Consider the following 14,224-nt stretch of genomic DNA (forward strand, 5'->3'; position numbering starts at 1 on the left):
GATAAGATAAGTTGCGTAGTGCGTCCCATGTTCCATGTGCGCTGTGCTGCTCCGTGTTTTTCTTGTCTAGCTCAATTTTATTTTTAGTATTCGCGCATATGTTCGTTTACGCTAACTGAATATACTCTAAACACTCTATTGCAGCCATACGAAACGAATTCCAACAACTCGAACTCAAACACGGCGCGCGACTTCAAGCAGATCCGACGCACCGACTCCAGGCCCAGTTCGCCCAGCTCTACACAGGGACATATCGAGAATGGCCATGCCCAGTACCCGTAATATGCTCTGCCTAAACAATATTGTGATCCACTTCTAACAGTTATATTTCTTTTGCTTACAGCTGCTCCATTTGCAAGGTGCTCTGCCCGTCCAATAAAATGGATTGGCTCTCCACCAGTGCCGAGCACATGAACTCCCATGCCATGCACTTTCCCTGCCTCAAGGCCAATGCCACCAGCAGCAGTAGCAACGGTCTTAGCAATAACAACAACAACAACAACACCAATAATAATAATAATAACAACAACAACGAGCTAAACAGCAATCGTGTGCTGGCTTGCAAGGATTGCATTAACTACTTAACCAGCCAGTGGGAGACAATGGATGCGGAGCGTGTACCGTTGGAGCACAGGAGGTCCCTTCGCATTACATCAATTAGCCAATTTGAGCCTAATGAACTACTCTTGCCTTGCAGATACAACATTCCCTCGCCGATGATGACCTCCAGTTCGCCAAATGGATCTCGCCATGGCGCCATGAGTACCTGCACTCCGCCCTCAACGCCATCCGTTTCCTCGTCAACCCCTGCCAGCACCTCAATCTACTGTTTCTTGTGTGGCCTGCATTCGGATCTAACGCTGGCCAGAATCCTGTATGGCAGCAAAGAGGTAAAAGGATGCTAATGCAATTCTCAAGAGAAAGAGAGAGAGAGAGAAAGAAGAGATTAATTAATTAAAATCGAAGTTTTAGACTAAGGTGTGGGGTCCATTTGAGTGTATTTTATGAAAACCGTTGCAACAATATCCTCCTTTTTACGCGAGAGGCGTACGAAGTACAGAAACGAATACCAACCAAGTCGATCTATTTGCTTAGTAATTTAGAATAGAAAGTAAAAGACGACAACACTTCGAGCCTTTATAGTAAGAATGGGGCGTTAAATTAGTTCAATCAGAAATATGTCACAAATATAATATTTTGCTGCTTTGCATATTTAAAATTGTGAACATCGAAAAGAGCTGGTTAAATTTGTATAAGCTCGAATTGTCTCAATAATATAATACGTTAAGATATTGCTAATAAGCAGGCATAAGCTTTAATTGTATCTATTAAGAATAAGTTAATGTCATTCAGTTTTCACTTAAATTGTTAAATGCCTACATGCATTCAAGTTTTTGAGGTTTATTTCCTAATACTATGTATTATTCATTAGAGGATAGTTCTACCTACATTCAGACGCGAAGAAACTAATCGTTATCATGTCGAGTACCTATCAGTTTAATTTTTGCCATGTTTAAAGCGTACGAAGAACGAATTTGAATATTGACCAATTGTATCGATGTGAGTTATATGACAATTTTATCAATATTAGGAGCTGATTTGGCCGTCTATGTAATAGCTGTAAGAAAAATATGTCTGAGCAGGGATATAGTTTACTCTATACGAGTAAAGATGTTTTCTTCTACAACTTGCACATTTCAGGACAGAATAATAGCATTATCCTAAGATCCCAATGTATATTAAATCAGATTTATGACAAGCCCCGTTTAAGGTATAATAGGTACTAGATGTACGCTAGCTTACTGTTAAGCCCCACGAATTATGCACAATTAGAAATATAGGTCTACTAGTTAAGATTAGATTACGAATCATACTCTCGATATAAATTGCAGTGTACATGCGCGAACTAATAATGCAGATAAAAGTATCAGTTAGTATGATGGGAAATAAGCTATTACGACCCGATGTTTCCCATAACACTCATGCGGAATTATAATATATGGAATGTAATGCAAGCTGCACGTTTCGCTTGGCTAGACGATTTATCAGTTTTGTTTCTATGTAATTAACTGTATGCACAAAGTATATTATTATACAATTGTAATCAATTTGGAATTAGCTTGTTAGAGATTAAAACATTAATGCACAATGTTAGTAGCAGGTTTATAAAAAGATTTTGTTTTGTTTTCACTTTGATTTACTAGAAATACGAATTACCCCTAGCGAAATGTGCATTTGAATTGAATTGTCGGATCTGTCATTACAATAACAAGCGAATAAAGTTCTTATCTTTATTGCTTTATGCAAAATAATTTGCTGAGCTAAATATTGTAACACACTTTTAACCATATGAATGTAAACTACTTATTATTATAGTTACAAACAGTACGAAACATATTTGTAAGCTGGATTTGATTGCCTCTAGCCAACTCACACACGAGACTCGAATTTTGCCTGGGTAACCTAAATATAAAGTACAAAATCAATCTCTTGTAAAGTGACGACTCTTGCATCTTACTTTCTAATATAGGGTAGAATATATATATACTTTTGTAATATACTGTACGGTCGACTAGCTTAAAGTGGACAAATGTTCTATTTAATCTCTTGGATTTAGCTAGCATATAAAATATGGTCTCATTACATATGCCCAAATATTTTAAGCACTAATTAACTATTTTACAATTGTGAGATATGTATGCATTTAATACATTAAGTAAATTTTAAGATTATATTAGGTTGTGGCAAAGCTCTCCAAGAATCAATTGATAAGCATCAGATACAAATGTTATGTTTATATTAGTTTATCGCATGTCTCTTGAAGCAACAATTTTATGATTACATCTGCTTTCTCCTCTGATACTATTTTTTTTTTATAGTCAGTGATATACTGAACCATCTCTTTCTTACTTCTCTTGCAGGGCTCGAGACCATATTTTCCACTGTTGCTGAAACACAACTCTTTGCCAAATGCTGAGCAGCTGAGAAACAATTCGGCTCTAGTCTGCACATTTTGTTATCATTCCATGTTGAATCAGTGGCGCAAGTGAGTCCTCCATAATTATTTGTAACCAAACAAGAATACATTTCAAGCAAACGGCAATTCCAGATATGAAGCTCAAAGTCCCAGCCTCAGTCCGGCGGATAGAAAGTACAATTGGCACGACTACAACTGTCATCTGTGCGGCATTCTGACTTACAGAAAGCGGGTGCGAGCTCTGCCTGTCAATGAATTCCCGTTCGTAAAGCATCAGAAGAGCGACGATGGACTCCTGCTGGAGAATGGTGAATACGCCGTGGTGTGTCTGGACTGCTATGAAAGCTTAAGGTAAATGCGGATTCTTGTCCTTAACTATGAGTGGATAACACTAAAACCTTTAACCATTTCAACAGGCAACAGGCGTCGCAGCATGATCGCTTCGGGGTGCCCATCTCTAGGCGGGCCTACAATTGGGTGCCCCAGCCGCCGCCGCCGGAGGACAGCCCCGATGCCGCAGTGGCGCGTTTGCCCTGCGGCGAACGCTCCGATCGTATTGTGAGTAAACTGTTTATGCCAATAGAGCCCTTTGTCATTCAACATGTAATCCCTTCAGCTGATGAGCAATGCGTTGAGGCCCATTCCAAGCAAGAAGACCACGTCGCCAAAGCAATACGAAAAGTCAAAAGAAGGTAAGCGCCCCGTTCTTCAGCTCTAGTTGGTAATCTGAACGCTTTTTAAGCGCTTCGAGGGGAAAGGTTCAAGTGAAACCCAACTCGCGTCAATAAACTTCAATTGGTTTCACTTAACTTTGTGCGCAAACCATTTCTTCAGCTCTGTAATAGTATTACCGCTAAGCGTTTCCATGAAACTGGCCCCCCAATTTGCCAAGTTTCCCTATTTGCCAAGCCCTTTTAAGTAGCTGCTAAGTTTATAGTTCAAATGCATTTGTTGGGAATCCCGGCTTGCACTTTGTGTGCTGGGAGTACATACCTAGCTGGCCAGAGAGCTCTGTATATAGTGTATATTTTAAACATTTTTAAACTTGCTTCTATCAACTTTAAAAGCCAAGCCTCATGAAAATCGGTTGAGTTTTGACTGATTTATGTGAACGGGAAGTTTTGACTTATGTCTATATACGAATTCTAGTGGTAAGATTTTGACATGAATTTCGACTAAAAAATATGTTGTCAGATTTGAATGCCAGATTATTATAGAGGGAAAACCATGGACAAAAAGCCAAGCCTCATGAAAATCGGTTGAGTTTTGACCGATTTATGTGAACGGGAAGTTTTGACTTATGTCTATATACGAATCCTAGGGAATGATTTTGACATGAATTTCGGCCAAAAAATAGGAAGTCAGGTTTTAATGCCAGATTATTATAGAGGGAAAACCATGGACAAAAAGCCAAGCCTCATGAAAATCCGTTGAGTTTTGACCGGTTTATGTGAACGGGAAGTTTTGACTTATGTCTATATACGAATCCTAGTGGTAAGATTTTGACATGAATTTCGACTAAAAAATATGTTGTCAGATTTGAATGCCAGATTATTATAGAGGGAAAACCATGGACAAAAAGCCAAGCCTCATGAAATCGGTTGAGTTTTGACCGATTTATGTGAACGGGAAGTTCTGACTTATGTCTATATACGAATCCTAGGGAATGATTTTGACATGAATTTCGGCCAAAAAATATGTTGTCAGATTTGAATGCCAGATTATTATAGAGGGAAAACCATGGACAAAAAGCCAAGCCTCATGAAAATCGGTTGAGTTTTGACCGATTTATGTGAACGGGAAGTTTTGACTTATGTCTATATACGAATCCTAGGGAATGATTTTGACATGAATTTCGGCCAAAAAATATGTTGTCAGATTTGAATGCCAGATTATTATAGAGGGAAAACCATGGACAAAAAGCCAAGCCTCATGAAAATCGGTTGAGTTTTGACCGATTTATGTGAACGGGAAGTTTTGACTTATGTCTATATACGAATCCTAGGGAATGATTTTGACATGAATTTCGGCCAAAAAATAGGAAGTCAGATTTGAATGCCAGATTATTATAGAGGGAAAACCATGGACAAAAAGCCAAGCCTCATGAAAATCCGTTGAGTTTTGACCGGTTTATGTGAACGGGAAGTTTTGACTTATGTCTATATACGAATTCTAGTGGTAAGATTTTGACATGAATTTCGACTAAAAAATATGTTGTCAGATTTGAATGCCAGATTATTATAGAGGGAAAACCATGGACAAAAAGCCAAGCCTCATGAAATCGGTTGAGTTTTGACCGATTTATGTGAACGGGAAGTTCTGACTTATGTCTATATACGAATATTAGGGAATGATTTTGACATGAATTTCGGCCAAAAAATATGAAGTCAGGTTTAAATGCCAGATTATTATAGAGGGAAAACCATGGACAAAAAGCCAAGCCTCATGAAAATCGGTTGAGTTTTGACCGATTTATGTGAACGGGAAGTTTTGACTTATGTCTATATACGAATCCTAGGGAATGATTTTGACATGAATTTCGGCCAAAAAATATGTTGTCAGATTTGAATGCCAGATTATTATAGAGGGAAAACCATGGACAAAAAGCCAAGCCTCATGAAAATCGGTTGAGTTTTGACCGATTTATGTGAACGGGAAGTTTTGACTTATGTCTATATACGAATCCTAGGGAATGATTTTGACATGAATTTCGGCCAAAAAATAGGAAGTCAGATTTGAATGCCAGATTATTATAGAGGGAAAACCATGGACAAAAAGCCAAGCCTCATGAAAATCCGTTGAGTTTTGACCGGTTTATGTGAACGGGAAGTTTTGACTTATGTCTATATACGAATCCTAGTGGTAATATTTTGACATGAATTTCGACTAAAAAATATGTTGTCAGATTTGAATGCCAGATTATTATAGAGGGAAAACCATGGACAAAAAGCCAAGCCTCATGAAAATCGGTTGAGTTTTGACCGATTTATGTGAACGGGAAGTTTTGACTTATGTCTATATACGAATTCTAGTGGTAAGATTTTGACATGAATTTCGACTAAAAAATATGTTGTCAGATTTGAATGCCAGATTATTATAGAGGGAAAACCATGGACAAAAAGCCAAGCCTCATGAAAATCGGTTGAGTTTTGACCGATTTATGTGAACGGGAAGTTTTGACTTATGTCTATATACGAATCCTAGGGAATGATTTTGACATGAATTTCGGCCAAAAAATATGTTGTCAGATTTGAATGCCAGATTATTATAGAGGGAAAACCATGGACAAAAAGCCAAGCCTCATGAAAATCGGTTGAGTTTTGACCGGTTTATGTGAACGGGAAGTTTTGACTTATGTCTATATACGAATCCTAGTGGTAAGATTTTGACATGAATTTCGACTAAAAAATATGTTGTCAGATTTGAATGCCAGATTATTATAGAGGGAAAACCATGGACAAAAAGCCAAGCCTCATGAAAATCGGTTGAGTTTTGACCGATTTATGTGAACGGGAAGTTTTGACTTATGTCTATATACGAATCCTAGGGAATGATTTTGACATGAATTTCGGCCAAAAAATATGTTGTCAGATTTGAATGCCAGATTATTAAAGAGGGAAAACCATGGACAAAAATCCAAGCCTCATGAAAATCGGTTGAGTTTTGACCGGTTTATGTGAACGGGAAGTTTTGACTTATGTCTATATACGAATCCTAGGGAATGATTTTGACATGAATTTCGGCCAAAAAATATGTTGTCAGATTTGAATGCCAGATTATTATAGAGGGAAAACCATGGACAAAAAGCCAAGCCTCATGAAAATCGGTTGAGTTTTGACCGATTTATGTGAACGGGAAGTTTTGACTTATGTCTATATACGAATCCTAGGGAATGATTTTGACATGAATTTCGGCCAAAAAATATGTTGTCAGATTTGAATGCCAGATTATTATAGAGGGAAAACCATGGACAAAAATCCAAGCCTCATGAAAATCGGTTGAGTTTTGACCGATTTATGTGAACGGGAAGTTCTGACTTATGTCTATATACGAATATTAGGGAATGATTTTGACATGAATTTCGGCCAAAAAATATGAAGTCAGGTTTAAATGCCAGATTATTATAGAGGGAAAACCATGGACAAAAAGCCAAGCCTCATGAAAATCGGTTGAGTTTTGACCGATTTATGTGAACGGGAAGTTTTGACTTATGTCTATATACGAATCCTAGGGAATGATTTTGACATGAATTTCGGCCAAAAAATATGTTGTCAGATTTGAATGCCAGATTATTATAGAGGGAAAACCATGGACAAAAAGCCAAGCCTCATGAAAATCGGTTGAGTTTTGACCGATTTATGTGAACGGGAAGTTTTGACTTATGTCTATATACGAATCCTAGGGAATGATTTTGACATGAATTTCGGCCAAAAAATATGTTGTCAGATTTGAATGCCAGATTATTATAGAGGGAAAACCATGGACAAAAAGCCAAGCCTCATGAAAATCGGTTGAGTTTTGACCGATTTATGTGAACGGGAAGTTTTGACTTATGTCTATATACGAATCCTAGGGAATGATTTTGACATGAATTTCGGCCAAAAAATATGTTGTCAGATTTGAATGCCAGATTATTATAGAGGGAAAACCATGGACAAAAAGCCAAGCCTCATGAAAATCGGTTGAGTTTTGACCGATTTATGTGAACGGGAAGTTTTGACTTATGTCTATATACGAATCCTAGGGAATGATTTTGACATGAATTTCGGCCAAAAAATATGTTGTCAGATTTGAATGCCAGATTATTATAGAGGGAAAACCATGGACAAAAAGCCAAGCCTCATGAAAATCGGTTGAGTTTTGACCGATTTATGTGAACGGGAAGTTTTGACTTATGTCTATATACGAATCCTAGGGAATGATTTTGACATGAATTTCGGCCAAAAAATAGGAAGTCAGATTTGAATGCCAGATTATTATAGAGGGAAAACCATGGACAAAAAGCCAAGCCTCATGAAAATCGGTTGAGTTTTGACCGATTTATGTGAACGGGAAGTTTTGACTTATGTCTATATACGAATCCTAGGGAATGATTTTGACATGAATTTCGGCCAAAAAATATGTTGTCAGATTTGAATGCCAGATTATTATAGAGGGAAAACCATGGACAAAAAGCCAAGCCTCATGAAAATCGGTTGAGTTTTGACCGATTTATGTGAACGGGAAGTTTTGACTTATGTCTATATACGAATCCTAGGGAATGATTTTGACATGAATTTCGGGCAAAAAATATGAAGTCAGGTTTGAATGCCAGATTATTATAGAGGGGAAACCATGGACAAAAAGCCAAGCCTCATGAAAATCGGTTGAGTTTTGACCGATTTATGTGAACGGGAAGTTTTGACTTATGTCTATATACGAATCCTAGGGAATGATTTTGACATTAATTTCGGCCAATTTCTATTTGAAAGAAACATACAGATCTTCTTTGATCATTGTCTGAGCGAGTTCGTGTGAGGATCAGTGACCACTTCGTTCTGTGTCAGAGGACCTAGACGATCTAGCCGGGAATGTAAGCACTCTGATGGGATTAAGAGTCGCAGGAACCAGGCGCTTCTCTGTGATGGGGTCAGGTTTCGAAAACAAAAAATTCCTTTAATACATTTCTGATTTTTCGCTTCTCAGTATAACACAAATTTGAGTTGAATGCATACGAGCACAGGAATCCTACGCATTTTAATAAACATAATGACATACATATTTTGTATAACTGGGTTTTACATGGTAAATAGTTTGTATTTTAATTAGTTCTTTGGCACAACGATGTCTATTCACAATATTTGTGAATTTCCATCAATCCAATGCTGCTTGCCTTACGCTCTCCTCTAAAAACTTTTCCTAATTGCATTTCCCTAGTTTGCCTCGCAATTTGCAAAACTAACGTTTCCTCTTTATGAATTCAAAAAAAAAAAAAAGAAAGAAAGAAAATGCAGGAAATGAAGCAGCAAACTGAATAAGAAATCAACTGATTAAATGCTCAATAACAAGCCAAGACCGCAAATTGGAGGGGCATGTGGTATGTAGGGGGAAAGGGTGGAGGGTCGGGCAGAAGGGGAAGGCATTTTTGTGCTACGTCTGCAATAAATATTGATTTTTTATGAATTGCAAAAGACGCTGGTCGAAGAGTTCCAACTGTGTGTGTTTATGTGGGGGGTGAATGTGGCAAGGGGTGAGTGGGTGGAAGGGAAGGGGGGAGGGGGGTCTTATGTTCATGCCACTCACTTATTTATGCAACAGCAGCAATGGCGTCGGTAAACTTCTTCAATAAAATGCCAAAAAGGAAACATCATAAAAATAAATAAACAGAGAAACCGCACACACACACACACACACACACACACACACACACACACACACACACACACACACACACACACACACACACACACACACACACACACACACACACACACACACACACACACACACACACACACACAAAGCTACAGTCACAACGCACACGCACATGCACACACAGTCCCACATCCTGTACACACACAAAAGGCAACTGTGGTGTTCTGTGTGTAACTTTGCACACCATTTTTTATGAAGCAACAGCCCACAGTCCTCAGTCTCCACACCCCACACCCCACACAAATGGCACTTCCGACAACAAGAAGCGAAGGCAAACGAAACGAGACAGAAAAGAAACGAAACGAAACGAGACGAGACGAGACGAAATGAAACGAACAAACGAGCACACCACAAGCACAAATAATAAAAGCAACAGCATAAAGTATTTCGAATTGAATTACTTCGTGTTATCCTGTCAACCATACGAAAACACTCAAGAGCATTCAACATGCCACACGCTTCCGGCCCGACCCCCGACCAAACCCAACCACCCAACCACACCACCCACCCAACCCAGGCAGTCGATGCCAACCGAAAACCAGCTCGTGCCACCCATCGTTTAAGGAGTTGGCATCGATTTGCAAAAGTATATTACCAGCCTGCACTCCTAAAAAAAAGCTCGAGCACAGGGACGGGACCACATGCAGTTGTGTAGGTGGTGTGGATCAAATAATTGTCCCCGTGCCAATCGGTCGAGGGTTGTGGGTTGAGAAGGACCAGGGTGAGAGAGGGGGGCGGGGCGGGGCCGGGTTAGCTGACAGTGCTGAATAAGTAAACATAAAACCACTGAATTTACGCTTATTGCACCCGCAAACATTTTGTTTAACACAACAAGCGACGCGTTGTTCGTCGTTGCACCTCTCGCTCTCACACTACGGTCTCTCTCGCTCTCGCACGCGCTCTCTCTCTCTCTCTCTCTCTCTCTCTCTCTCACTGTCTCTGCTTAACTCTCAGTTACGCTCGCTCGCTCTCTCTCTCTCTCTCGCTTTGTCTCTCTTGCTCTTGGTGGGGGCTGCCATTTCCGGCCTCAATTTCAAAAGAAGCTCAAATTTCCACACAATTTTCCGGCTTCGCTCTTTTGCACTCTCGACAGGGGCCGCTCGCTCTCGGCCCTGTCAACCCGAGTCGACCCCGACCACCGCACACCGCACACCCACTGCCCACAGCCACTGACAGTCGTTTCCTCGTTGGCACTTGTTCAGTCACTCACAGCAGCTACGACTTCGGTTGTGCTTTTCACTTTTGCGCCCACATCTTTTCCGACTCGACCCCGGCCCGTTCCCGTTCCCGTTCCCGTCCGGCCCACGCTGGCAGTTGCCACCTTTGCCACAAAAATATTTCAAACACTTGCCAACCGACTGTCATGGGGTAGCTTGGCCCTCTGGCCACACAGCCGTTTCCGTTTTGCGTAGAATAACAGTTACATTATCCTTTTTATTGCCACACTTTCGTCGCACACCAGGCCCAACCCCCCTAGCCCTAGATACACAAACACACACACACAGGCACACACACACACACACACACAGAGAGACAGCTACCCAGACACAGACATATTTGGCTTATGGCAAGCTGCGACCTCTCCGACCCGTTTCTTCGACTTTATTGTGGCCCAACTTGGCCGGGGCTGTCAGGACAACGACGTCGTCGTCGTCGCCCGGGATGGTAAACTGGAGAAGGGTCGAGTGGTAGGAGAGGGGAGGTGTTGGAGTCGGGGCGTTCTCCGGAAATGTGGCAAAAAATGTGCATTTATTCTGTGAAGTTTTGCTGTTTGTGTTAACTCGAGTCGCAGTAAATTGTGGTAAACACGAAGCCAAGTGTTTGGAGTATTTACGAAGTTATGTCCCACAGTGCCGCACAGTGGGACGCATTTGCATAATTGGCAAACATGATTGCATGTTGAAAAGTGTCGTTGATGTTGTTGCTCTTGTTTCTGTCTGCCAGTTTGTCACTAAGGTTGACACATTGAATATTCGAAGCAGAGAGAGACTTGAGCTGACGATGTGACCAGCATTAAATAATATTCTAAAAACTTTTTCGAAAATTATGATAAATACCCATTTAACCCTAGGGATATCTACTATATATCCATTCTGAATGAATTAGCTTTCATAATATCGTGTCTTATTTAACTAATTGTTAAATTCGTGATCAAACATTTTCATAAAAATATTTTCTTTATATTTTATATATAAGTATTTTCAACTTATTGCTATCAAATCTTGGGTGCTTAATTCTGTTGATAAACTCTTAAGATTTCGAAATCTCTTCTTAGCCAGCTTATGCATCATTTCATTCGCTTTGGTTACGTGGCCCAAACAGCTGATTTATCACACACACACACACACGCACACACACACACACACACAAAGACATATGCTTGTTGTTGTAGCTGTCGGCACATACATAACCTCAACTTACTAACGGGAGGGGCTGCACATAAAACGCTGATGCGGCATGAAAAAAGATATAAATTCTGGCAATCGATGAAGATAAAATACATTTTGTAATACGCTCGTAATGCTGCACATATGTAACGATATGTGGGAATGGAGTCCTTGCGATGGAGCACAAAAAAATATGCCAAGGGTGTGCAGCTGGGGCGGCTGTGCCTGGGGTTGGGCTGGGGCCGAGGTCAACCATTGAGTGGGCGTCTTTTGGAAGTCATTCAAGTGTGCAGTCAACGTTAACGTCAACGTCAACGTCAACTGGCGAAAAATGCGTTTGTATAAGTGAAATTTCAAGTGGCTGCTGGCAAACTTCAATATCGAGTCGCATGTGTGGGTGAGTGTGTGTGTGTGTGTGCGTGTGTGTAAAACCCTTTAAAAGCTTGTTGTTGCCAGACCCATAAACGTTTAGCCCATAAGCCCTTGATGTATGGAACATAAACACCACACTTGCAAGTGCCACTCATCTGGGCTGGTCCTGGCGTATACCCGTTGTGTCGGTGGTGTCGGTGGTGTCGGTGGTTTCACCGGTGGTTGATGCTAACTGAAATCCAATGTGCGTTGCTCGTAACCCGGGGGTCTCGTGTCTCGGCAACCGAGAACCGGCAACCGCAATGTCAATAAATATGTTACGCTTGACTCGTCTTTTTATACCCTCAATCCATTTCAAATGGGCAATAATGGGTATATATGTTTTGTGCGAGTGTATGTAACAAACAGAGAGAGAACTACTTGAATATATTAAGTATATTAACATGGGGAAAGTATTTCGGAAAAAGAAGCTAGAGCAATACTTCTTGCCCGCCCTCCGATTTATTAAGTATACGCAATGTGGTGGAATATTTTTGACCCTAAAATACGTAAAAAAATCGGACTTAATATATGAGGGCAAGTCAAGAAAGCATTTGCCAGGGTATATCCTGTTCGAGCACTTGTTTCTTGTTGTGTGTGAGTCTGGCTAGTTGGTTACTTGGGTGGGTTTTTGGGCTGGTTGCTTCGCTTGGATGCCAATTTGGCTAAACATATTTATTTGGTATTTTTGCTTGCCTTGTTTTTTGAAAGATTCGTCACGAGATTGGCATTTTAGGCTTAAGTCTGTGTGTGTGTGTGTGTGCGTGTGCGTGTGTACACACTCGAAATTCCTTTGTCAAATTAGAAGCACAGTAAATTTGCATTCGAGTCCATGTTATTCAATAGGTCCATCATGCCCCCTCCCATTGATATCGTTTCAGATTTTCTCTTATTTGATTTGATTTTTCCATTTTGTGAATTTTTGGTTTTTAAATACCCTGTACCCATACAAATTGGTAAAGGTATATATCATAATAAGTAGCAACAGGCGAACCAAACACAGTATTCCAATCTCAAATGCTTAAAGGAACCATATTATTATAGCTTAACTGGGCTGATTTTCAAGATTTGGTATAAAAATTTGGTTTAGTTAAAAGTTTGTACTCAAAATTTAGAAAATACTTTTCAAGGTGTGAGCCATTGTTCCGAGCATATTTTGGACTTATGGCCCTGTTTGATATAACTTTTATGTGAGAACAGAAAATCTTGTAGTCGAGTACTCTCTGTAACATGTATTAAAAGTTAAGAATTTACATTCCCATCGAACGGAAACGAGTCCGATAACAAACCTTCCCTGTTTTCCTTTGTACGTATATACGTGTGTAAATATATTCACAAATATATAGATAGGTTGCGAATACAATTGAATTTTTGTTCTTTCCAACTCGTTATGCAAGCTAGAAACACACACAACCAACGCTAAATTCGTGTATTCGTTAATATTTGTGTGTAACATATGCATGGAAATTATGTAAAACTCTAGTTCGAACTCGCATTGGGCTTGGGGTAAATTTTAAAATTGTCGATTCAATAAATATCTAGATAAGTTCATTTATCAAAGATAAGCTTGCATTTTGATTAAGATCTAAATATATTAAAATGTATATACTCAAACAATGTGCCTCGGCAAAGCTTGTGTTGTCGTTTTACAGGGTATCAACAAGAGATTTAAGAAGTGTAGAGCAATAATCGTGTATAAATGCTTTAAGGAACGGATTTCGCGATTTTCTTAACCCCTCACTCGCCTCACGTATTGTATGTGTATTTGTATATATATTTACATCTGTAGTTGTGTGTACGCCTTGTGTTTGTCTTTGCCTTTGTTATTGTTGTATGTGTGTGCAAAAGCACACGATTTAAAATATTTTCTGGTTTTCTTTGCCATCTGTCTTTGGGGTAGCAAAGTTACCCTTCCCGCTCTCGCACATAGACAAGGTGCAATGCAAGCATACTCGCGCTCGCATTCACAGTTATTGCAGTTCTTCGTGTGCTTTAGTTTGCATTGTTGTTGTTTCTGTTTTGTTTTGTTTTTATT

At 39.7% G+C, this 14,224-nt stretch overlaps 1 protein-coding gene across 6 annotated transcripts in view; it reads left to right on the top strand.

Moving 5' to 3' along the window:
- Positions 1-14,224, top strand: part of px (plexus) — an 86,879-nt gene that overhangs the window by 36,551 nt on the left and 36,104 nt on the right. For all 6 annotated transcript variants that reach the window (XM_015173800.3, XM_015173801.3, XM_070209782.1 and 3 more), the window contains 7 exons: positions 145-278; positions 344-637; positions 698-890; positions 2,922-3,046; positions 3,110-3,328; positions 3,394-3,535; positions 3,594-3,669. In XM_015173800.3, coding sequence (XP_015029286.1) covers positions 145-278; positions 344-637; positions 698-890; positions 2,922-3,046; positions 3,110-3,328; positions 3,394-3,535; positions 3,594-3,669 — 1,183 coding nt within the window. The remainder of the gene's footprint in view (positions 1-144; positions 279-343; positions 638-697; positions 891-2,921; positions 3,047-3,109; positions 3,329-3,393; positions 3,536-3,593; positions 3,670-14,224) is intronic.

This window comes from Drosophila virilis, chromosome 5 (assembly GCF_030788295.1).
Source record: "Drosophila virilis strain 15010-1051.87 chromosome 5, Dvir_AGI_RSII-ME, whole genome shotgun sequence".
Classification (NCBI taxonomy): domain Eukaryota; kingdom Metazoa; phylum Arthropoda; class Insecta; order Diptera; family Drosophilidae; genus Drosophila; species Drosophila virilis.